This window comes from Camelus bactrianus, chromosome 27 (genome assembly GCF_048773025.1).
Source record: "Camelus bactrianus isolate YW-2024 breed Bactrian camel chromosome 27, ASM4877302v1, whole genome shotgun sequence".
Taxonomy (NCBI): domain Eukaryota; kingdom Metazoa; phylum Chordata; class Mammalia; order Artiodactyla; family Camelidae; genus Camelus; species Camelus bactrianus.
In genome coordinates, this window is record NC_133565.1 from 25,874,944 (window position 1) to 25,900,684 (window position 25,741).

A 25,741-nucleotide genomic window follows, 5' to 3' on the forward strand; every position below is an offset into this window, starting at 1 on the left:
AACTCTTCTTTTGTCTCCTACTTCTACTTTTAAGGATCCTTGTGATTACACTGTGTCCACCCAGATAAGTCAAGATAATCTTCCTATTTTAAAGTCAGCTGATTAGCAATTTTAATTCCATCTGCAATTTTGATTCTTCTTTGCCACATAGCACAGCATATTCACAGAACCCAGGGATTAGGACAAGGACATCTTTGAGGAGGGGGGCATTACTCTGCCTACCAAAGGTTCAAGATACCTTCCAGAATCTCAGGTTTAGAAGCAATTTGGAAATCACTCAATCAAATTGACTCTTCCTCATCCATTACTGGGATCTCTGGGATAGTTTAGCACTGTACCACACGGTCCAAAGTGGTTGCTTTTTGAATGACTTGCACTTGCTCTTCGTTTGGAAACAGCACAGTGGGCCAGGGTGCCTCCAAGTAGCAGCCTTACTTCCCCTTCTAATTTGTTGCTGTGCTCTTAAAAGCCAGGTCACAAGTTTATTGGAATATAGAATTGTGTATAAAGTAAGAGTAAATTGGCTCTGAATGAGATCCTAGTGCTACTTTGGGTTTTCTTTCTCTCCCTGCCTGGCCCCCTCCTCCAGCATATTTGACATAATCCCCTCTATGGCTGACAACCCAAAGAAAGGCTCTATCACTCCCGAGAGAATCTTCCACCCTGGGTCCCTACCTCTCTGCCTTAGAGTAGAATACATGCCGCTGTGGCAGAAGTGCAGTCCGACTTTCTGGAGGGAAGTTTGGGGATAGAAGTGAAGGTCACTTTTAGGAATTTAGCCTAATGGAATAGAGTATTTATGGACAAGGCTTTTACTGCAGTATTATTTATAATTTAGGAAAATAAAAAAAAAGCCCAAATATTCAGCTATAGGTGATTGGTTGAGAGAATTATGGTCTTCCCATATGATGAAATACTACCCCACCATTAAAAACAAATCATGTTTCATAACTACTGAATGAAACCATGGGAGAATCTTTTTAGAAAAAAATCCCAGAGTGGGGAAGTCCTTTATGAATATTATATAAAACCTGAAGCCTCAAAAGAAAAGATTGATAAATTTGACTACATTAAAAGTAAAATTTCTGTGTTGCAAAAAACGACAACAAGGGAAGTCGAAAGAAAAACTTTAAACTGCAGGGGTGGGGGAGGGGAGGATCGGAGACTACAACTCAGAACATAGGCAAAGGGCTGATTTCTCTCATATGTAAAGAGCTCCCACAAATCATTTCAAAATGAACCACCAATGACTCAAATGGAGGAAAATAAGTAAAGGATATGAGGAAACAGTTAATGGAAAACAGAAAATTTTAGTGGGCCCTTAAAGATATAAAAAGATGCTCAACAACTCATCAGAAGGAGTATCTCCAAAGATATTATTCTTCACTTACCAGGTCAGCAGAAAGTTTGGTAACACAGTATGTTGGCAAGAGTGGGAAGAGAACAAGCACCCTCATGCATTGCTGGTAAGTGTGTAAACTGACTCACATGAGAGAGGCGATTTGGTAATATTTATCAAACATCTAAACACATGTCCCTTTGGACTCAGCACTTCCACTTCTGGAAACTTATCCTACAGATATCCTTATACCCAAGCGAAATGGGGAATGTACAAGGCTTTTCATTGCAACACTGTCTGTAGCTGGAAAGGACCTAAATGTCCACCAGTAGAGATGGGAAAACAACTCTTCTTGTATGTCCATGCAATGGAATGTATGTAGCTATAAAAAAGGGATATGATGCTATCTATGGAATAATTTTCAAGATCTATTGTTAAGTAATAAAAGTTGGGTGCAGATGGTTGTTCAAGTAGCTTGTCAATTGTACTTTAAAAGTAGAAAGAAAAACACATAATTTACTTATACATAATGTATATAATGACCCATAGATACACAAGAAACTGCTAACACTGATTCTTTCCCAGGTGGGTAACTGGACAGCTAAAGAACAGTATGGGAAACAGATTTTTCAATGTATCCTTTTGTTCTTTTGAACGTTGAACCACGTGAATACACTGGCTATTCAAAATATAAATAAAATTAGAAGTGCAAGACAAAAATACCAGAGGATTAATAGATTTTACGATATAAAAATTTAAAAACTTTCGTATATATGAATGAAATTGATTTGATGTTTGGGGTTTGCTTTGAAATAATCAAGGTGAGGTGGGAGAAGTCAGGGCTGGCTGCTCAATAATACAAATGATTTAAAAAGTCAGAGAAAATCAGAAACAACTTAATGTTCAGTAATTGAGGATTAGTTAAATAAATTATGGTCCTCCGTGTGAAAAAATGCTGTGCCACTTTTTAAAAAATAATAAATCATGTTTAGAAGTACTAGAAGAATCTGCTTTGTTTTGTTTTAATAATGATTTTGGAATGGGAAGACCTAAGTATTAAACAAAGCTCAGAAGCCACAAAATGAAAGACTATGAAATTTTACTCCACAGAAACAAAAATCTCTGCATTGCAAAAACCACTATAAGCAATGTCAAAAGGAAAACTTCATACTAGGAGGAAAATTAGCCTTATCTTGATCACTGTTGGAGCTCAGAAGTGGGAATGTTGGGAGTTCATTATATTGTTCTCATTACCTTTGAGTATTCTTACAAATTTCTGTAATAAAGAGTTAAAAGTCATTTAAGTATATGCAAACTTCTGTATAGCAAAAGACAACTATTACACCAGACTATAAAATTTGCAAAACGTACAACAAAGGATTAATGTCAATAATGTTCAAAAAGTTCCTGCAAGGTAACTTTTAAAAATAAAGATGTCACAATTGAAAACTGGCAAAAACTCAAGGAAGAGGAAATAAAAATGGACAATCATCACATGAAAAGTTGTTCTACCTTACTTGTATTCAGGAAACACAATTTCAAAACAATGCAACTTTTGCCCATGATATTGGCAAAGATTTTGACTATTAGTAACACCTAGAGCTGGCCAAGGTGTGGGGAACTCATGTTTCCCTATGCTCCTGGAGCTCTTGTGAAGTGCTCTGACTGCTTGAGAAAGTAAGATGGCAAGACCTATCACAAATTTAAATGCACATCCTCTTTGACCCAGTAACCCTGCTATCCTAAACCCAGGGGGAACCCAACTAGAACTTAAAGATGTGTAAGAGGAAGTTTATTGCATTATTCCTTGTTATAGAGGGGAAAAAAGGCCAAAGCATCCATAGAGCCTCATTTAAACAAAGTATTAAACAGCCACAGGAAACATTACACAGCAGTTAGAGAGATGGGAGTTAACTCTGTTTATATTACCTTGGAATGATGTCCCTGGCATATTTTTAAGTTAAAAAAGCAAGTGCCAAAGTAACATATTAACTATGGTCCCATCTTCATAAGAACTCTCTTGGAACATGTAGACTTGTAGAGTGTTATGAGTGTTGGGCTGGTGAAAATGCACCTGCCAAATGATTAACCTAATTGACTTCAGTGAAGGAGACTTGAAGTAGGAGATGGGGGAGCAGGGGAGGGTGGGACTACCATTTTTAACTCGTACACCTGTGTATTCTTTGAATTGCTGTACTACTTTTGGAGCAACCAGCACCACCACCAAAACCATTAAAATACTATTTTTAAAAGAAAAGGAGATAAAAAGCATTTGAAAGGGGGAGATGGAAAGGGTTAAGTTTATTCACATACTCATCTGGTCGATCAGTCAGTCAAGAAACACTTAAGGAGCACACACTTCCTGTGGGTACCAAGCTCAGCTCTGTGCAGGCAGGTGGTACCCGTCCTGGAGGACTCATGGACTACCTGGGCAAAAGCAGCAAAGATAATTATAATGTCCGTGGAGCAGGGGCTGGGTCTGTACTGTTTTCTGCTGTGCCCCAGTTCCTAGCAAGGGACTTGACACATTTCAGGTGAATGAATGAGCCAAGTTTCACACAATTGTCATGACAGTGGGGAGGAGGGCCACTCTGCCTGGGGAGGGCAAGAGAGGGCCAATAAAAGAGGGAACTATTTGAGTTGAGTCTTGAGGATTGAGTTGGATTATCCTGACGGACAGGTGAAGGGTGTCCCAAGCAGAGGGACCCAGCATATGTGAAGGCAGTGGGGCAGGTGCCTGGAGGAGTGCGAGGCTGGTGGGGGCAGGGACTGGACATTGGAGACTTGAAGCCATATTAAGGAGTTTAGACTCTATGAAATCTGAGCAAAGGACAATGATGAAGTCAGATTTGTCTTTTACAGTGAGCCTCTGGGGATCATGTGGGGACCAGCTTGAAGGGGAGTCAGGTGGGAGGCTGGGAGAGCCACTGGGAGGGGTAGAGGCTCTCCAGAGTCAAAGGATCTAACCAGCAGGCAGAGACTGAGGGGCTTCAAAGAACCAGCAGTTAGGGAATATTTAGGAGGCTTGATACCCAGAATTTCACGTGGGTGGGCAGAGGGAGGGTTTTGGGGGAGAGAGGGAAGAGAACCAGAGCTGCTGCTCGGTGCTGGAGTCAGCACTTCCTGGAGCTGAGATTTTTTTTTCCTTTTTTCTCATTGTTGTTGTTTTCAAGAATTCAGCTTGGCCAAAAATAGACTCTTGGACATAGAAAACAAACAATGGTTACCAAAGGGGAAAGGGCAGGGGGAGAATAAACTAGGAGTTTGGGATTAAGAGATACACAGTACTATATATAAAACAGATAAACAACAAGGACCTACTGTATAGCATAGGGAACTATATTCAATTTCTTGTAATAACATACAATGGAAGGGAATCTGAAAAAAAATGTGTATGTATATGTGTAGCTGAGTCACTTTGCTGTACACCTGAACATTGTAAATCAACTACATTTCAATAAAAAAATATGGAAAGGAATTATATATATATGTATAACTGAATCACTATGCTGTACACCATAAATTAACACAATATTGTAAATCAAGTATACTTCAGTTAAAAAAAAGAAATAAAAAAAAGAATTCAGTCTGGGTTTTACAATAAAACTGATCAAAAACACATTTTTTGGAAAAAAAAAAAAAAGACAAAGAACAGCTTTTAGAGCAAACTGTCTTGGTGAGGCCGGAAGTGGGAAAGAGTCTGTTGTTGATGTGAAGCTGGGCCCAGTGGGGTCCCAGGCGTGGAAGGGACAGAATGGACTAGAAGCCTAGCAGGAGGACAGAGGTCCCTGAGGCTGGGTAAGAGAGAGGGACAGGCCAGTCAGGGCAGGAAGGCAGAGTAAGCCCTGCTCCCCTGGGCGGGCTCCCATCCTGGTGCTCCCTCTGCACCCCTCCCACCCACAGGCTGCCCTGGGAGCATCCCGTGGGCAGGATAGGATGCTCAGAAGGACGCTAGCTTTACAGGCGGACATGTAGTTCTGGTCAGGGTCCGACTCCTACAGGCTGGGCAACTACCTTGGAGGATTACTTACCCCCCAAGTCTTCAACTTCTTTGTCTGTGAAATGGGAATAACCCCTTATAGACTTCTATAAGAGCTAGGGTGCATGATGTTTACCCAAAGGCGCTCTTAGTATTGATACCTCCGTGGATGATATCTATGCAGTGTCCATCTTTGACCCACTTGGCACGGCCCATGCCTCTTCTGGCCTTGCCTCTCCCTGGGCATATCAGCCTCTTTCTCCAGAAATTCTCAGCTCTAGGGGCTGTCTCCTCAGCTACCCCTCCCACATCTCTTCCTAGGCCCTGCCATCTCCTGAAAGTGCCCTTCTCCTGAGCTCCGTCACGGACCCTGGCTCCTCCACACATCTGAGAGCTCCAAGCCTCACCTCCTACTCACCCACCCACAGTCTTTTCTGTCTGCCCCCCTCTGCAGGTCTTCCTTCTGCCCACCGTGCTCCCTGCTCTCCCTCCGTTCCCCTACCTGCCAGTCTCCTCCTTTCCCTCCCAGCGCTGCCCCATGCAGTGGAGGAATCTCTGTAACATGCCCATTTTCACCCCCATTAACAGGTTTCCTAGGGCTTCAGTAATATATTTCTACAAACCAGGTAGCTGAAAACAACAGAAATGTATTCTCTTACCGGTCTGGGAGTCACCAGTCTGAAATGACAGTGTCAGCAGGGCCACAGTCCCTCCAAAGTCTCTGGTGGAGGAGCCTTCAGTGGCTCTTCCAGCCTCTGGTGGCTCCAGGTGGTCCCTGGCTTGTAGCTGCATCACTCCAATCTCTGCATAGGGGTCACATGGCCTTCACCTCTGTGTATCTCCTATAAGGACACTTGTCATTGCATAATCCATGATCTCATCTCCAGACCCTTAACTTAAATACATCAAACATGCTTTTTCCAAATAAGGTCACATTCACAGGTTCCAGGGATTAGGACTTGGACATGTCTTTTGAGGGGACACCATTCAACCCACTACACTCAGCAGGGCCCTGGGGCCCTCCTCAGCCGCCTCAGCCTCTTCCAGGCCAGCCTCAGCCCACTCCCCATGTGGCTCACCTGAAGCACACCCACCTCACCCCCAATCCTGTCCTGCAGCCTCCCCTACCTCCAGCATCAGAGAGAAAATCACAGGCATGATTTCCACCCACCCAGAGGGCCCCACCTTCGTGGCACCTCGAAGACCTGCTCCAACATGTCTGGCCTCCCAGGGCTTCCTTCTCTTGCTCTGGCAGCCTGAGACCATTTCCAGAACTCCCTTCTCTGAAACCCCAGACTCTGGACAGTCAGCTCTTTCTCATTCCCTGGGACCTCTCCACTTCCTCATCCATGAAGAGGACAATCTGGAAGGAGGATCTGCGAGGCCCCTCAGGCTGTGGCATCCTGGAATTTCTTTTCTCCAGAGCCCTCAGGAGGCACGGGGCCTCCACCAGCCCTGCTTGGCCCCTAGTGCTCCAGGGCTCCTGAGAGGCCCAGGCTGTTTTGGAACGAGGTCAGCCTGCCCTTGGCCTCTCCCTGGTACTCAGCTCTGCACAAACCGTAGCCCCCATGACAGGCTGCCACAGGAGAAGTGGGGCCGTGGGCCGAGTGGTCGCTGAAGCCGACTTCAGGCTCCTGGGGGACCTGGGGCCTGCGCCTGGCTGGAGGTTTCAGGAAAGAGTTAGGCCAGACCCTGTGTCCAACACTGGCACCTTCATGGGGCGGGGCTGTGTGGACAGCAGCAGTTAAGGGTCAAGCTTTGTACCCTGGCTGGGACACTTAATTAGCTGAGTAACTCTGGGCAAGTAATTCTGTTTCCTCATCTGCAGATAGTAATAGCTCTTTACCTCACAGGGTTGTGGTGCGGATTAAGTGAGGGAATACACAAAAGATTTGTCAGGCAGCAGGGCTCAAGGCATGCTAGCCTTTTCATCACCATCATTTCAGGCAGCCCTGGGCCTCCAGCTGTCTGTACTTGCCTCTTCCTTCAGACCCAGACCTGAGCCTCCTGCCCAAGACCCTAGGGTTCAGTAATACGATGATTAAATGCTTAACAACCCGCAGTGGGTGGACATGAGGGGTTAGCCCTGATTTAGTGTTTTTCCCATCTCCATGGTGTAAATAATCCCACCAGTCTGAATTCAAGCTGCCGGAAGAGGTGGAATTGAGAAGAGACCGCCTCCACCTGACAAACACGAAGTGTGTGTGCAGAACCGCCAGGAGCGTAAATACCAGCCAGGCGTGGGAACATGATTAGGAGGAAGTAAGTTCTGACTATTATTACCTTTGTTTTTAACATGTTTTATTTAATTGTAAACATATATAATTTTTAATAATGGCTATGTTTAACAACTGTTTCATGACATTCCTGAAATTTTAAGTCAGCTCTCCCAAGTGGGTACAAGGGGGCTCCAGAAGCCCACTGCTGCCATGCTGTGCCCTCTCTTCCAGGGGACATGGGGCTGCTCTGAAAACTGTGAGGCCTAGCATCTGCCCACCTCCTCTTCCCCCAGTGGTGACTCTTGGGGAATGCTGCATTTCAGCAGGAGCTGCCTCTGGGGCTCCTTGTGAAGCCCACATTCAAGCCTCGGGACCCTTACCCCTGGACACTTGGCCTGCCACTCAGACTCCTTCATGGTTAAAAGACACAGGTTTTGAATTCAAGCACACTTGGTTCAGATTCTGGATCCAACCTTTAATAGCTGAGTGACTCTCAGCAAGTAATTTAATCCCAACGAGCCTCATTTTCCTCATCTGTAAAATAATAAGAATTTTATTAGAATTCTAGTCTAATAGTTGGGTCTCCTTTAGAAACAGTTTATTGAGGTCTACTTAACATACAATAAACTGTACATATTTAAAGTATATATGTTCTGACTTCTATATATTCATATAACCATCTCCACAATTAAGATAATGAACATATCTGTCATCCCAAAAGTTTTCTCATGTCCCTTTGTAATCCCTCCCTCTTGCCTTTCTCTTTCCCACCCAATCCCCAGGCAGCCACTGATCTGCCTTCTGTCACTATAGATTAGTTCATGTTTTCTAGAATTTTATATAAATGGAATCACATGCTCTGTGCTCGTTTCTGTCTGACTGCTTTCACTCATAGAGTTGTTTTAGGATTAACTGCTCAGTGCCTGGTGCAGAGTAAGCACTCGCAATCCACGAGTTGCTGTAGCAGTCAGCTGAGGCTATGTTATGTGGCAGTAACAAACAGCTCCCAAAATGTGGCAGCTAACAACAAGGTTTATTTGTTGCTCACACCACATGTCCGTCATGGGTTGGCTGCAGCTCTGTACCAAGTCAGCTCCACTCCAAGACTCAGGTTGAAGGAGCAGCCCTTATCTGGCACATGCTGGTCCCCTGGCAGAGATAAGAATGAACATGGTAGCACCATACCATGACTCCTGAAGTTTCCTCATAGAAGTAGCACACCTCACTCACACTCAGGTCATTGACTAAAGCAAGTAAGGTAGCCAAGCCTGATGTCAAAGGCATGAGAAGCATCATGCTCTCTCAGAAAGAAGCAATAGATATTTTGAACAGTAATAGCATCTACCACAGCTGCATTCACTATTATCGTTGATAACTTTCCACGAGTGGAGATCACACAAAGGCTCCACACACATGATCCAGCCTGCTGTCCCCTAATGCACCACCATCCTGGGCCGGGCTCTCTCCTGCCCAAGGGCCAGGGGCCTCCCATTCTCCAGTGCCTGGCTCATTGATTTGGAAATTTAGAGAATAATTAAGCCCACCAGGCCCCACATCTCTGTCATCTTGGCCATGGCCCACTCTGTGCATGCATCCCATCCCCCTGTCAACCTTTCCTCCACTTCCCACTGAGCCCCAGAAACCCTCGTCCCATGGCCCATGCACCTCATCTGTGCCTCTCCTCTGAGCTGGCTGCCTAAACTGGGCAGCATCCCCGTAAGCTGGGCATTCTCTCTGCACACGGCTTCCCTTCTCTCCCGTGACCTCTCCCTCACAGGCTTTGCCCACTGTGTCTCAGTCTTTTCTCATTCTGCTCCCCAAACCTAACTTACACTCACCCCCAACCTTGCTCTTCTGTGGTGCTGGAAGGAGCAGGGTCTGTTATGGGTGGGGCTACCCAAGCTCCTGGTCATCGTCTGCCTCGCCCTTCCCCATGCTTCTCTCTGTGCTGGATGACGATCCCCAAGTCCTGTCACTTCTAACCCTAGAATTTACCACAAATCCTCCACTTCTCTCCACCTCTACGGTCCCACCCTGACCTGATCAGGCTTCCTAATTGGGTTCCTGGAATTTTTTTTTCTCCCTTTTCATTCATTCTTCTCACGAAAGCCAGGGCAAACTGGACACATACACCTCCCCCACCGATGCCCAACAAACACACGGCACAGACCCTCCCTCCCTGGCTTCCTGCTGTCCTCAGGAGAGGCTCCACACTGTTCCCTGCCTCTGAGGCCCCAGCTCTACATCACCTCCCCAACCTGTTTCTACACCTGTCCTCAGCTACTGGCAAGTCCTTAATTGGCCCAGTTCTCACTGTCGCTGGCCTCCCAGCCTCTGCAGGAACTGGCTAATTCCTTGATGAGCGAATGAGTTGTGCCAATCCAGGAGGTCTTTCCCCACCACCCACACAAAAATGCTCAGGCCCGCTGTGCTTGCGGCACCGCTTCTCAACCGTACAGATGTGAGGGCTGAGAACACGTGGGTCTTGTCCAGCCTGGGAGGACGGTGCTGGGGGATGGGCCATGGTGGAGTGGGGGAGAGTGACAAGGATAATGGTAACAATGACCTAACATTTATTCAGCTCATCCCATGGGCCAGGCACTATCTCCAGTGCTTCCCAGGGACAAATTCTTTTTATTCCCTTCTTAAAGCCATATGTTATTATTGAAGTATAACAAGCCTGGAGAAAAACACAAAATCATAAATTAAGAACTCAGTAAAGGGTCAGTAAGGTGAGTATTCCCCGCACCAGGAACCCCACTCCTGCCTCTTCTTCTCTGTCCTCCTAGGACACCCACTATCCTGTCCCAACTTCTAAAACCATACATTCAATTTTGCCTGTGTTTGAAGTGCAAATACAGGAAACCATACAACCTACGTTGTTTTCTGCCTGGCTTCCCACGCCCGCGTTGTGTCAGATTTCTCCATGCTGTTATGCGCAGTTCTAGTTTGCTCTTTCTTGCGTCTGTGCAGTATTTCAGGGTACTTACTTATTCATGCATTCCATTCTTGATGGGCATTTAGTTGTTCCCAGTTTTCGGAGGTTACACATAGTGCTATTAACATTTTTGTTCCTGTCTTTTGGTGGACACTCATTTGGCATTAGTGAGTCATAGGATAAGCAATGTACTAATGCCAGTGGATTCTGCTAGGTTTCCCACCAGCTGTGTATAAGCTTCTGGATTAACTCTTAATCCTCAGGACAACCCTCTGCATGCGATGTGGTAGACAGCATCTCTTCCTCGCTCAGCCAGCTCCCCACTGTGTGATGCTGGGGCCAGCCTCCTCTGCTTGCCATCCTGGTCCCTGGCCCTGAGCTTCACTGATCAGAAGCACTAACCTGGAGTCTGTCTATTCAGGGAAGGCCAGCAGGGTCTGTGGCCTTGGGGTTCAGTGTTGGCAGTGCTGGTGGCATGTTCTGGAGGATTTTTTTCTCTTTTGTCCAGGTTAGCTTGGCTTTGGGCTTCCCCTCCTTCATTTTGAGCCTGTGAGTGCTTCCCCATAGCCATTTTAGTAAGCTTCTGGGTTGGTTCTATTGTTTGCAACCAAGAACCTTGACTAATTCAAGGAAGCTGTTTTACTACCATTTCACAGATGAGGAGACAGAAGCAGAGAGAGGTTAGGTATGTTGTCCAAGGCCACACAGCAGGCAAGTGGTGGAGCCAGGATTCAAACCCATTTAAACCCAAGTTTATAATCCATTCAGGGCTCTATGCCTAGATGATAAGTGTGCTCTCGTACACTATTCCTACAACCAGAAGTTGGCAGCTAAATGACTCAGAGGCTCACACAGGAAATCAAGAAGCCAGGCCCCATGACTTCCAACCCATAGAGCTTCCTGCCTTCAAGTCTGGAGTGGGTGTGGAGTTTCACAGACGTTGAGAGGGAAAGAGCAGAAGTGTTCCTTCATTCATTCATGAACAATCATTTTATTTACTGACAGCTGAAGTGGGTCAGGCACTGTGCAAGGCACAGCAAAACAGCAGCAAAAAATAGTGAAAAAACAGAGGTTGACATTACATACACTCATGTCAGGTGATAAGTGACATGAGAAATAGAGAAGGACAGGGAAGTCCTCTGAAGGTAACATTTGTGCAGAGATTCTCCTGAACTGAGGGAGTGAGGAAGACCTGAAGGCAGGCAGAGGGGACCACCAGGGCAAAGGCCTGGCCAGGCCTGGAGTCTGTGGCCTTTCTGGGGCCACGGGAGCCCAAAGCAACTCAGCAGGGCTGGGCTGGGCTGGGGCTGGGAGTGAAGGACCTGACAGGAAAGGGTTATAAACCCGGCACTGCGGCTCAGAGAGAGGCCTGCCAGGGAGGGCCCGCTGCAGGCGACCAACCTGCACCAGGCCCAGCGCGATCCAGGTAGCGTCATGGTAACACCTGCCTGTTTGGCACAGACCTTGGACTGAGGGATTTCCTTCCAATCTTGCAACATCATCGTACACTTTTAAACAGCTGATGGGTTGGTTAGAGCCTAGCCAGACCCCAGCTGGTGGACAGGAGGCAGGTAGAGGCTGGGAAACTCAGCAGAAACGAGGGGGAATTTCAGCAGAAAACACCCCGAAGTGCCCAGTCCAGCATCTGAGCGGGAGCCACCTCGTCGTAGACTGGTGCTGAGGAAGCAGGTCCAGCTGTACCTCCCGGATAGACAAAAGAATTTCGAGAAAAGCTGGCTTAGCAATTGTCAGTTCAAATCCTAGCTTGCCTCAGTTAGATAAGCTCTTCCCTAGCAAGAAAGGATTACCTCCCAGGATGTACATGTTGCCATCTTTGGCCTGCAGCTACCTCATGCCTGCCAGAGTAAGATTTGTGTGGCCTGCAGACAGCTGAGGAGCCACTCGGAGGCTTGGAGAGAGGTCAAGGGAAGGGCACCCAGTGCCCAATACTCAGAACTGGTCAACTGGAGGAAAGCTTCACACCCAGGCCGCCCAGGGCAAAGGCGGTGACCTTCTGTGGGGGGTGTGTCCAGAGCTTGTGGTTGTCTCTTGGCTTCCAGTTTCACTGCCAGCTTGTGAGGGTCTGGGGATGGGGTATGAGAAGCCTCCTTGTCCCTCCAACTGCAGTGCCCGAGTAGTAAGCGACAGCCTGACTCACTAAGCCACAGGTGCAACCAACAAAGCTTTATCTCCCCCTTACCCAGGCCAGCAGAGGACCGAACAGCAGCTCCAGGTGTGGCAGCCTCCTGGCTTCTCCCCGTTGCCACAGAAGAGGCAGGGGCCTGGGGGCAGAAGCATCTTGGCCCAGCAGTAACCTCCCCAAGCCCCCATTCGGTATCTTCACCTGTCAGTGCCTGAGCCATACCAACTGGTAAATATTTTGAATATCACGTGAGTCTGGGGAGCCAATGGACCCGTCTTTGAAAAATTTACCCAGCTCCCTTTTCTCAACTGCCACCAAGTGCTTGGTCCCTTTGAGTAAGCTCAGGTTGAGTTGGGGTGAGGCCCTCACTTCAACTGGCAACTAGTGCCCAGCAGTGCCTGTGCAGCACCAGCCCGCACCTTGGCCTCCGACTGGGAGCTCGCCTGCATCTTCTCGGCCCTCATCCCATATGACAATGAGGTGCTGGTGGTCAGAGGATAAGATCAATGCCCTCATTAAAGCAGCTGGTGTAAATATTGACCCCTTCTGGCCAGGTTTGCAAAGGTTCTGGCCAATGTCAATGTTGGGAGCCTCACCTGCATGCAGGGGTGGGGGGACCTGCCCCAGCAGCTGGTGCTGCCCCAGCAGGAGGTCCTGCCCCCTCCACTGCCACCCTGCTAAAGAAAAGTGGAAGCAAAGAAAGAAGAAGCTGAGGAGTCTGATGAGATGGGCTTTGGGCTTTTTGACTAAACCACTTTTGTAATGTTCAACAAAAAGCTGAACTCTCAAAAAAATTTTAATATTTACCCGTACCTCTTTCTATCACTTCAGCTGTGCCTTTATCCCATGGGTTTGCAAAGGGCATTCATCCTCATCGATGCAGAAGACAACCCTCAACCTGACCTCCTGAAGGCATGGCACAGTCCTAAGTGGCAAGGGAAGGCATCCCTGTTCCCAAGTGCTCTCAGGAGGTCAGGCTGCTGTTAGAGTTGAACAAAAAGGTAAGGTTTGCTCTTGGAAAAGCCCAAAGATCCCATTTCTCATGGGAAGCATGGAGTCCCTATAGGACCCCAATTCTCGGCCAGGTCTGCTTGGCCAGAGGCCCTCACCCTGGTCCTGGCTAAATGCTGATTCCTTCCACTGTGCCTGCGGGACCTCTCCATTTCCCGCTGATTCTGGAGGAAGGGGGTTCCAGGCTGTGTCCCCCACACTTCTGGTCCTACCAATCACGTTTGCTTTTCCATGTCTTCAAATTCCTTACTGTAAGGGAAGCTTCACTTTCCAGAGATTTCACCACTTTCTCTACAGCTTTATCTAGTGGTGGCCTCTAGATATGTGCCTGGGACCCCACATGTGGGGCCAGGCCAGCAGCCACTGTCCCTATCATCCCTCCGCAGCACCACCTTTGAGGCCTTCTGCCAGGACTTGGCACTACGGACTGCAGTCTCTCCTTCCCAGCGCCACCAAACGTCTCCCAGCTAATTGCATCTACTCCAGCTTCCATCCCTCTACAAAAACCCCAATGATGACAGCAGCCTGTGCTCATGGAGTCTTTTGTGGTCTTCATCAATTCTCAGTTATCCCTCAAACAACCCCCGAGGCAGGAGCTATTGGTACTCCTTTGTGGATGAGGACACTGACCTTCCCAAAGCTCTGTACGTCACAGAGCTGGATTGTGATCCATGCTTACACGACCACCTTGTAATTTAGATCTGCCCCACCACTAGGCTAGAACCACCCCTTCGAAGTTCCCTCACTTCCTTGGTGGGGGCAACAGCAAGACTAAGAGAGGTAATCTCTTCTCAGTCCCCAGCCCTTGGCCTCTCAGCCTTCCCACTGAAAGTCCTCCATCAACTTGAAGTTGCTCCACTGTCGAGACTCCCCTCTCCCTTCCTCTGCCCACAGGCTGTGTCCTCAACCCTCTCCTCTCATCCCTTGGCCACATTACTCACCCCTACGGCTTCAACCACCATCTCTCTGGGATGGATGCTCATTTCCTCTCCTGCCCACTCCCACATTCCCAGCTGGCTGGTGGATATCTGCTTCCAGATACTCTCAGGCAACTCTAACTTCACATGTCCACATTCAAACATGGCTTTCTCCCTCTCAAACCCTTCCTCCTCTCTCAAGTAACACCCTTGCTGGTCCTCCAGTCACTTGGGCTCCGCTGTCAGCAGCTTTGCCTTTCTCCTCTCCGTCCTCCACAGGCCATCAACTGGTCCCTCCCTACTGGCTGCTCCCAATACCATTACCAAGGTTCTCCTTCCCAAAGTGCTGACTGAGCATGAGGTCCTGGAGAGTGTAAGCTACAAGTTACTGTAAGAATGACTTACTGTTTGCCTCAACCATTTGCTGATCTGATAATTTATTGAGTGATACATACCAGGCATATTCCTAGCAGCTGGGACACAGCACTGAACAAGAGGCAAAACTCCTGCCCTTGATGGGTGTACTTCCTAGGAGTGGGGACAATAACTGCAAACCAAACACATAGTATGTCAGTGCCATGGAAAATGGAGGCAGAACAAGGGCTGGGCTCAAATAGGTGTGCACTTTGTACAGGGTGGGCTGGGGGGCACTTCCTCCCTACAGAGGACGTCATGGTTGTAATGGGCTGAGGTCAACCGCCAAGATCGAATGGAAAAGAACTCTTTTGGGAAGGTACACTCAGTTTTGGTAATAAAAATCAAGGGGCTTTGTTTCTTAATCTTTTAAATTGGAAACACTTGTTCCTACCAGGGATGGGGGTGCTTAGAAATTTGGGGGAACAGGATGGAAGCCTGGCTGAACAACCTTTTATTTTAAATTTTGAACTATGTGAATGTATTTCCTTTTAAAAACAGTAATTCATTGAAATAGGAAAGAACTTAAACAGTCTTTTGGGAAAGATTACTCATTTCCGTGGAACCATTTCCTTAAAGGAGGCCTGTCTGCCTATCTGCTAACTGCTGCCAAAACACTGCAGATGTGGGACCCTCCAGTGTTCTCCAGTGGTCAACGATTAACCATGAAATCAGTCATTCGGCAACCTGTGGGCATTGGCCACGTGCTGGTATACGCAGGTATGCAGACACTAGGCTCACAATGACCACAATGAGATGGGTACCCTCTTGGTGGCAGAGTAGGAGACTTGGGAAGCTGAAGACCAGGATGTGTATGAGCAGCCAACAACCCCCCACCCCCAACTGGGTCTCTCTCCTACCTAGTGGCTCTCTGTCTTGGCGATCACACTCACTCCTGATCTCTTATCTTCAGGCATCAATCACTGCTGCATTCTATTTGGAAACCCATGGATCACATTAAGGAAGCCCCCTACTAAAGGCTGGTTCACAAGACAGGGTTTAGCCAGCAGTCTGGTTTTAGCCATACTCCCCTGGTTTCTTTTCTGATGAACCTGGGGCCAGAGAGGGCTTCACTAGGCTGGCTCCGTGGAGGTGGAGGCGGTAGGGAGGAAAGGCTGGCTCTGCATGTGGCAGAGGCCTGAATAACAGGGACCTGAGAAGACTTGAGACATCTTGACTTAATCTTCAATGTGACAAGCACAGGGCCATTAGTAGGCCTAAAAGAAAGGTGGGTAATTAGGTGCACTTTATGGACTGAGTGTCTGTGTCCCCCTAAATTCATATAAGTCCAATTCCCATTGTCATGGTAGTCAGAGATGGAGACTTTGGGAGGTAATTAGGTTAGGATGAGCCCCCGGGGTGGGATTGGTGATCTTATAAGAGGATGAAGCGCTCAGAGCTTTCTCTTCACGATGTGAAGACAGAGCAAGATGGCCCTCTATGAACCAGGAAGTGGGTCCACATTAGACACCAAATCTGCTGGCACCTTGATCTGGATCGGCCTGCAGAATGGTGAGAAATGTTTGTTATTTAAGCTACCTGGTCTATGGCATTTCTGTTATACCAGCTTGAAGATAGGCTGTTTGGAACATGGACAGCAGGGGGTCAGCTGGGTTTGGGAAATGGGTTATTGTCCTTTAAATATTCCATATAGCACAAAGTCACTAACTACACTTTCCACAAATTCAGGCTGCCAGTCAGATTCAATCTGAGCACTCAGAAATCCTCAGTGGAGACAACAGTAGGAGGCAGAGCCTCATGTCTGTCTTCAGTGCCTAGAACTGAGCCTGGCATTCACCGGGCACTTAGAAATTGCATAATGGATGAATATTAGATTTTAATTAGTGGCAGTGAGCACTAAAAACCCAGTGTTCTGTACCATTTTAGGAAATTCTCAGTATAAACCATCCAGGGCCAAGGACTCCCAAATTCAAACCCAGCCCCTATTTTCACACCTGACATCTTTCAGCAGCAATGTTTGTATCCCTTTCCAAAAAAAGGCCAGTGAGGATTTCCTCAACATACTAAAGCTTATGGCTTTGCTGATAGCAGGTAAGAAAGCTAGCTGGATTTTCAGGCAACCTCAAGCAGTTAATGAACAATTACTGTGGCCTGTCCAAAGGGACCAAGTGTTCCAAATAAAAGACCAGACTCCAGTTTTATGTCACTTTTAGAGGCAGTACAAGGGATGATGTTGGGACACCCACTGCTGGAGTCTATAGGACCAGTCAACAGTTTTGGGGAATCACTGGTTTCCGACAGGCAAAACATTCAAAGACCATCCCAGGAAATTCAGGACATGTGGCTGTCCTGCAGCAATACAATAAACCATAAAGTTTAACTCAAGAAGAATGGTTCTAGGTGTGTGACCCTCAATACAACACTTAACACTCTGGGTTCCGTTTCCTCACCAGTTCAGTGGAGGCATGTGGAGGACCCTGTGGCTCTTACACTCTATGCTGTCACCGGCTACCTTAGAAAAATACCCCCAAAATTAAACCCTTTAAAAGAATGATATCGGAGGTTTCGACATCAGATATATTTGCCTACATTTCCCTCTGCCAACATGAGGGCCTACCTTCTGATCAGCACCGCCCATCTCGGAGGTTACCGGACAGGTTCACTAAGAGTGAGGACAAGAGGCTGCTGGGAGCAAAGGGCAGCAACCACGGGAAGCAGTGTTCAAAGTGGGAAAAGACACGGTTCTGACACAGGGTCATGTCGGGCACCATCTCCCATGGGCTCTGCGAGAGCATCAGGAGGCTTGAGGAAACATTTTGGGCCATGGGCTGGTAGGCACGAGAAGTCCCCAGGTGAGGAGACTTGACCGTGACGGTGCAGCGAGCTCCCTAATCTCAAGGTAGCTCAGCACTGCATCTGAGACCTGGCCTCTGAGGCAGTGCAGGACTAAGAGGCACTACTCCAAGGAGCAGTTTCAGCTCTGAGTTAACCACAGGAAGAAAGTCTTATCATACCTTATTACATGTTTCCACAGCTAGCTCTGGGGGACTGTCACCAGAGGAGAACAGGGCATGCGCATAAGCAAGCTTAGGGAGGTATCCCTCGCACACTGGGGAGAAGATGCTTCACTGCCGCAGGTCTCAGTCAGCATGCTGCCTGTGTCCCCAGCCTTTCTGTGTCAGGTCCAGGACGGGTGATCCCAGCTGAGGCTCTCATGCTCCAGAAGCTGATACAGACAGCAGTGGGCTTTGGAGAAGACTCATCATTCATAAGACAGCAGCTGACTCGTCTGCTCCTCATGAGGAGAATGTATTTTAAACCTGGGAAGTTGTAATTCTGAGATGTTCCACGTGTTGCCAGCCTTGCCTTCTATAGATACAGGGCCTCTTCCCTCTAGCTATGGGGGGTGCTCTCTGTATCGGCAGAAATGGGGGCGCAGGCACCAGGTTTGTGACTGGACTGTGTCCTGCATATAAACACCTGTGGGATAGAGCCGGGACTGTGGCAGTTGGGGGATGCACTCTGCAGGAGGTGGTGATTGGAAAGCTATACAAAAGGTTTCTGGGTATGACAATTCTAGGAGAGCAGGTAGGCAATTCTGGTTCTCATAAATCTTGTCCTTGTTTGCCACTCACCACATCCCTTTTCTAGCTATGGCACCTTGCCAGGAAAGTCAATTCTACAGGACCTCAGGAGCCTTATGGTGCTAAGCTTGAAGACTTGAGTCAGAGAATGTCCTTATGGTAGAGTTCTGGGAGCAGAGGGGCCTCTTACTACAGTTCCCAACCCCTAGGAGTGGCTGCACGTGGGAGGTAAAGGGGGTGAATGGCTTGGTCACCTGACCCCTACCGAGGCAGCCGGAGCCCCTCACATCTGCAGCGGCCACGTGTATGAGAGAAGGGCAAGGCTGCACATGTGAGGAGCGAGCACAGGCTAGTGGTGACACAGGACTCCTTCCTGCTCCAGGACAGAAGGGCCAGGGCCCGAGACTGGACTCCTCTAGGGCGCAGAGTGGATTCTGCTGCAGGACTGGCTTGGCTTTGCTGGTTCTAAGAACTCAGTTCAGCCATCTTCCATTCTCAGACAAACTGGGACAGGTTGGGGACCTTGATGTTGAGATCGCCAATGTTGATGTTCCGAGGCATCTCTGGCAGGTTGATGTTCTTCACAGCAGACACAGCCCGGGCGGGCGCTGCCGAAAGGCCACCCTGAGGAGATGTGAAGGTGGGTATGAGACAAACCCTCAGTGTCATCTGTTTAATGTTTAAAAAAAAAACAAGTGAAGGAGGCCTAGAAAATGTCCAAACTGAGCACAAGAAATGCAAGTTTTAATTTTTCCCTCCTACTGCCTCAAAGGTAGTCAACAAAACAACCTTTAGATTAGGGGGAGATCATGGTACAGGGACCCAAACTCTGAGCTCCTAAAGGCAGGTTGTGCCTTATGCAGTATTACAGCCCCAGTGCCAACAGCGCCTGGCACATAGTAGGTGCTCAATAGATGCCTGCTGAAATAATCTGAGGTGGTTTAACCAAGTTATGTTCCGTATCAGGGGCACTTTTCAGGTTATGAAACAAAATAAAACCCTTTCCTTAAGAGACTGAAGACCCTTAGAGACAAGTGTTGTAATCACAGGGAAATTCTCAAAGGGAAAAAGGAATGTCACAGCTTAGGACAACCGCCTGCCAACTAATAATGTGAGGTGGAAAAGAGTCGGCTTTGGAAATGTCATGTGGCAACAAGATGGGAGGAAGGACACGTAGGAGGTGGAGTGTACCCACAGACACAGATGGTCTGGAAACAACACAGAGAGGAAAGATGCCTACGGTCAGCCCTCACGCTCCAGGCTCAGCCCTGGTGTGTGAAGAAGGGGAGAAGCTGACGAGGACATTCTCAAAACCATTTCTCCTTATTGATCACTTTCAGGATTCACTCCCGTTCTACCCTCGCCCAGCAAGTCTCCATTTCTTCTGGTTTCCAAACCCCTTGCCTCTGACTCACTTACTATTCCTGGAAGCTTCCCAGCCTGCATTTCTAAAAGAACTAAGTTGCCACAATAGCTGCGGTCTGGAAAAGCTTCTTCAGCAGGACTGCCAGTCCTCACAGAAAGAATTCCTGGTTTCGCAAGATCAAGTTCCATTACACAAAGCGATGAAGCTCTTTAAGACATTCAGATAATTAAAGAGGTAATTTGTTCTGCTATTTCTGCCACGTGTGAAGGTCTATGCCTGTAACCTCTACTGCCTGGTAAGGCTGATGAAGGCTATGGAGAGACCTCAGGGTAGGTAGAATTTACTGTGAGCATTTGTATCAAACCCAGCACTATGTGGGGGCGGACCTGGGGTATGTTATTTTCAAACCCAGCCCAAACTCTACGGTAGCTTTTTATAAGTCTAACTGGAAATAAGGAAATTGGCAACTCTGAGGTCTGAAAGACACCATGAGAAATGGCTGCTGGGAGATCGGACTCATAGGCACACAAACTAGGAAACCACATTGGAACTGGAGAAGGGGATTCTGGGTCCCTCCAGTGAATGTGTGGTTTTTAAAGGAGGAATTACAAACCACAAACATGGGCCATAACCCTTCAAGCCAGAAGCTATTTGCCTTCCTGTGCTATCTGGCTTTTCAATTCACACTTTTAGCCTTATTCTTACCTGTTTAATTTTCAGGGCTGGCCTTCAAACCAATGAGTTTTGATGGACTCAAGGAAGAAAAAGGGTAAGCAGAAAACATTCGTAAGGTTCCCCAGCAACCCACACCAACACATTAGCCATTCCTCCTTCTGTCCAGGACTTCTCTAACCAGCCAGGGCAAAATGATTGCTGCATACTCACCTCAGATTTCTCCAGCCTGTTCTGAGCTTCAATCTGAGCCACAATTTCATTCATGTTTGTTTCCAACACCATCCCACCCATCACCACCTCCTGAAGGATGTAGTGTACCTGGAGGAGAAGCAAAAATAAGAAGGGTAGAGGCCTTTGTAGTAAGTAGGGTGTGGCCCCAAAGAAAATCTCATGGGCTTTCCCGGAGCAGTGTGTGGTCAGACCTGACACTGGCTCCTGATTCACAACAAATGCCTCAGCCCCCTGGACCACCCACCTCTCAAGTCAGACCACAGGGGACTCACCCACATCCTGGCATTTCAAGACACAAATCTCTTTCACTCAGGGCAGGGTGGTGGTGGCTGAGGGCACAGGCTTCATTTGAAGTCAGACTGTGTTTACACTTTAGCTCTGCTATTTGTTAGCTGGGTGACCTTGGGCAAATTATCCTTTCCATGCTTCAGCTTCCTTCCAGGACTGTGGTGAGGGCTGAATGAGATAACCTGTGTAATGCACCTAGCTTGGTGCCGGGCACACACTCTTGAGTTCTAAATAAATCATGATGGCTTTCATTACTAGTGTTACCATCATAAACACTGACTAGCATTAAGTCAGTACAGCTATGACAGAACAATCCCTATCCAAGCACATTTCCATGTGAAATATCTCATCTCCCAGGGCCTTCATATGCTAGATCCTCTAGCCTGTGCTCCGTTGGAGGCAAAACAGGCCCATTCCTTTGCACTTGTCCTCATCCCATATCTTCTAGCTTAGATAAGAAACCAGGTTCAGCATGGATACTTTTCTGGTCATGAGGCTCACACTTGGGTTCAGGTTCCATCTAGCTAGAAGTTTTCCCAACAAAGCTGAATCTCAGACTATTGTGGAGCAGACATGTTGAATGAATGAAAGGCTTTTCATGAAGTCTAAGTAGCATCTGCCTTTGGTTTTAGGGGCTTAGAGGATGGATGACAGTGTGGTGGTGGAAACTTTACGGAGAAAGTGTAGTAGTAAAAGGTCTAATATAGGGTATTATGGGGACCAGCAGTTGGTTAATAGAAAACGTCAGTTAAGACTTCTGATTTGAACACTGCATCATGAAATCATAATTTTAAAATGTTATTCAAAATGTGTTTCATGGGCAAAAAGGAGAAATAAATAAAAATGCAATCTCCATTTTCAACAAAATTAGATTAGCACAATCCCAGTCCTCAAAACTGGTGTAAAAGCTGTCAAAAGCAGGGCGCTCAAGCAAGGGCTCTTTTCCTTTTGAGAAGGAAAAGAAAGGATGTTACAGAAAGAGGACACAGGAAGACCTGCAAAAATATACTTCTTGTAGGTAAAGGGCACATCCTTTGAGACCAGAAAGAATCCGTTTTTGCAAGACAGGAACTTCCTTGGACCTGAAGTTGGGGCTAAATGAGAAACCACCCAAACAATTTGCCTCACAGAGCCGGTCTCTGTGGCAGCAGAGAAGATCAGCTTTGCATGGTGGAAAAGCTCACAGATGCCCATTTCTCTAGGCTAGGTAGAGATAAAGGGCAAAGGAATTCATCCAGAACCTGAAATCACGAGAACTGCAGCCAGCCTGGAACACAGACTTGGCGCCTCCCCTAAACAAGCAACCTGCAAATAGCTAGTCCCTGAAAAACTCACCTATTTAAAGATGAGTTAAAACATGTAATCTGCACAGGATCCAAATAAAGATACAACAAGAAGTAAACTAGGAATGAAACAGGAAAACCAAAAAGCAGACTAAGACTACAACACCGGAACAATGCTGCCATGGAGCAGATAAAATATAATATTTTGCAAAGTTGAAAAAAGAGAACTATGAAGCAAGAGCTCAAAGCAGAAGAGCAAGAGTTTATGGGAGAGGTAGGGAGACAACAAGAAGAGAAGACGTAAATGGAAAGGAAAAAACATACAGATGAAGATGAGACTGGAAGGAACAAAAGGGAGAGGAGTCAATGCTGAAAACAGGAAGAAACAAAAAGGAGAGAAGTTTTTTTAAAAGCAAGTAATATAAAATGAAAGAGTGATAAGGAATAGAGAGAAAATGAGTTACAGAAAGACAGTAAAGGAGATGCTACACGTGCATAAAAGAAAACAATAACATGGAATGAAACAAATGTGTAAAGACTCAGTTCATAAAGATGACAAAAATAAAACCCAAGATGTTCCTGAAAGGGCACATTGTATCCCAGGGACAAACTGACCCAGCACAGTGAGTGCCGAGATAGACCTTGAAGGTGAGAATTCTGGATTTCTGTAACCAGGCCAAAAGATCAAATCACTTAAAAAAGGGACAAAAATCTTGAGAATTTCCACAGTAAAAATTCAACAGTAGCAGAAAAAGGAGCAATACTGACAAAAATTCCCAAGAAGAGAGAGCGTAACCCAAGAATTTTACACCCAGTTGACTGTCAACCAAGAGTAACAGAATGGGAAATATTGTTCCTATGAGTTTTTGTTTTTGGTTTTTTTTGAGCAACCTACAAAAGAAAACACTTCTGCCAACCAAGAGGTGATCGAAAAACTATGGCAGAAAGACTGGCAGTGAGCACTGTATCTCCTTAATGGCAGGACTAAGACGGGATTAGAGTGACAACAGAATGTCAGTGCTATATGCTTTGACAATGCAGAAAAGCTACAGCTAGCAAAAATTAGGGAGATGGGGGTGTGGGGGTGAAGGAGGGAGACAGAATAATAACACTGATTTCTTTTTTTTTTTTTTAATGGAGGGAGGTAATTAGGTTTATTTATTTAGTAGAGGTACTGGGAATTGAACCCAGGATCTCATGCATGCTAAGCATGCACTCTACCACTGGGCTATACCATCCCCCTAATACTGATTTCTTTATCCTCAATGACTGAGAGCCAGTGGACAGCACTTAAAACCGACAACTCTGTAATAAAAGATAGTTATTTTGACTTTTATTGTGACTTCCCCACCAAAGTCTAAGCCCACAATTGTCTGCTATAAACAACACTGAGAGCCATCAAACTTTTGATGTAAGGCCAACAAGCTCTTTTCTGCTGGCCTTTATTCTTGTATAAAATTCACCCATAATGCATCACCTACAATTTCCAGTTTCTCTAAAGGAGAGGAAGAACTCACACTCCTGTGAAGCAGAAAGTACAGAATTTTTCTAGATTTTAGGTTACCTCCATCTCTAGCCTTCTATAGTTATCCTGCCCATACCTAATTCAATTTCATTTCCTTTTTAAAGTAATTTGCTTTTCCAAAGCATTGACCTTAGTTTTCACAGAACAATTCTTGCCTCACCCATGGTTCATCTGTATATTAGTTAAATTACATAATTACATACCAATATAACTGGCATTAACAGGTCTGAAACCATCACAACTGACCTTTGGTAAGCAAAGTGACTCCCGTGGTGTAAATGAGCAAAGGAAGAGCAACTAGGGATTAGCTCACCAGCTGCCCATGTTAATCTGACAAGTCACTGAAGACTTCCTTCCACTGAACATGAAGTAGACCATGAAAGATGGGTGACATTTCTCTGAGTGAAGATAGGGGGGCCTTGAGAAAGCTGGAAGTTGCCAAGCATGAGTGTGGGGAAAAGGCAGCCAAGAAATAGTACCAAACTCACGTACCTAAAAAAAGAGATACAGTGAGATCACAAAGAATGGTTCTGTAAATGGCAGGAGCTGACTGATGGACTGATCTAGAGTATGCCAGGAGAAATGTAGGTAAACACCTCAGAGAATACTGAGAGTTAAAAGATCAAACCAACACAGGGAGGGGAAAAAGAAATCTGAAACCTGAATCATGTAGGTGGCAATAAAAACTAAAAGAGAAGAAAGCAGAGAAGTAAAGGTCCTCAAGAGCCCTGAATCCAGCCTAACACAGTGCGCACTGAACAAATATGAATTATCAAGTAATAATAATTCACAGTTTTCTGCTATTTCAGCAACCGTCTAAAATAATGTTAGCAAAATTCATTCAGAAGTGTTTAAAGTTTAAAGAAAGTGCTACTGATTGTTTAGTTCTTGATAAATCCCAGGAGTAATCACAACAAGGAAGAGTTTCACCTGAACATAAAGATTAAGATAACCTCAGTTAATAAATAGGTTATCTTTAACAGGAGGCAACAGAGGAAACTTGGTTGATGAATCAGAAATGTTAGTGGGTAGAATGCTGGTTGGAAACTGGTGTTTCACAAGATCAGGATACATTAACTTACAGCCACACTTTAATGAGTGAAAGCCGGTGTTTATAATTCTGTCCCATTAAAATGTTTCTCTTAAAATCCTCCAAAACATACAAAAAGGAGGAATGATTACCAGAATCAAAATGTCTATTTCTCTGAAGGCAGTCTAACCTGCTGTCAAGACTATTCTCTCCTCCCCACAAATTTGGACATCTCACTCCCTTCATTTTTCTTTTCCAGAAGTTGTCACATCCTCCTCCCTCCTTTGAAGGTACTTGCTTCTATGAAACTGGATCCACAAGGCATCCAATTTGGCCCCTCTATTCTTTTCTGTCACTATAAGCTAAATGTTTGAGGCCTTTCCCATCTCATTCCCTAGAGGCAATATGAATGTCCTGATCAGGATGGAGATCTTTAAGTTTGTGCCCTGGGCTCCCCAAGGGAGCTTTTCTGTGACCCAGTTTACTAATAGATAAAATAAAAAGAAATTTGGTGCATGCTGAGCATTCAACAGTACTTAGGTACAGCTTTGGGACTCCTGGAAGGTGTGATTGTCCTGTTCTGAAGAGCTTGAATCAGACGGTCTGTGCCAACAAAGGCCTGATAAGCAGTTTCACTATGAAAATGCACAGAAAGGGGGAAATAACACTGGGAAGCATCAGAGGAGAGTTAAATGTCTAACCTGCAGAGACTTCCTGATGGCAGTTGGAACAAGGGCCTGTAGAACTGCTGACTCTGCTGAGAATTGCTAACCCTAACTCTCACTCTCTCTACCATTCTTCTTGCTGATCCCATTAAGCAGTTCTGTAAAAATCAGAG

At 46.4% G+C, this 25,741-nt stretch overlaps 1 protein-coding gene and 1 pseudogene across 2 annotated transcripts in view; one reads left to right on the forward strand and one right to left on the reverse strand.

Annotated features, from left to right (window-relative positions):
• The first annotated feature begins 6,886 nt into the window (after positions 1 to 6,886).
• Positions 6,887 to 13,368, forward strand: LOC105069246 (large ribosomal subunit protein P1 pseudogene; annotated as a pseudogene).
• Positions 11,447 to 25,741, reverse strand: part of AP3S2 (adaptor related protein complex 3 subunit sigma 2) — a 42,844-nt gene continuing 28,549 nt past the window's right edge. Inside the window, exons 5-6 of one of the 2 annotated variants that reach the window (XM_010955073.3) lie at positions 20,757 to 20,864; positions 11,447 to 19,129 (exon numbers count right to left, since the gene is read on the reverse strand). In XM_010955073.3, the coding sequence (XP_010953375.1) occupies positions 19,001 to 19,129; positions 20,757 to 20,864 (237 nt within the window). In that variant the 3' untranslated portion in view covers positions 11,447 to 19,000. The remainder of the gene's footprint in view (positions 19,130 to 20,756; positions 20,865 to 25,741) is intronic. The other variant, XM_074353922.1, reaches the window with a different exon arrangement.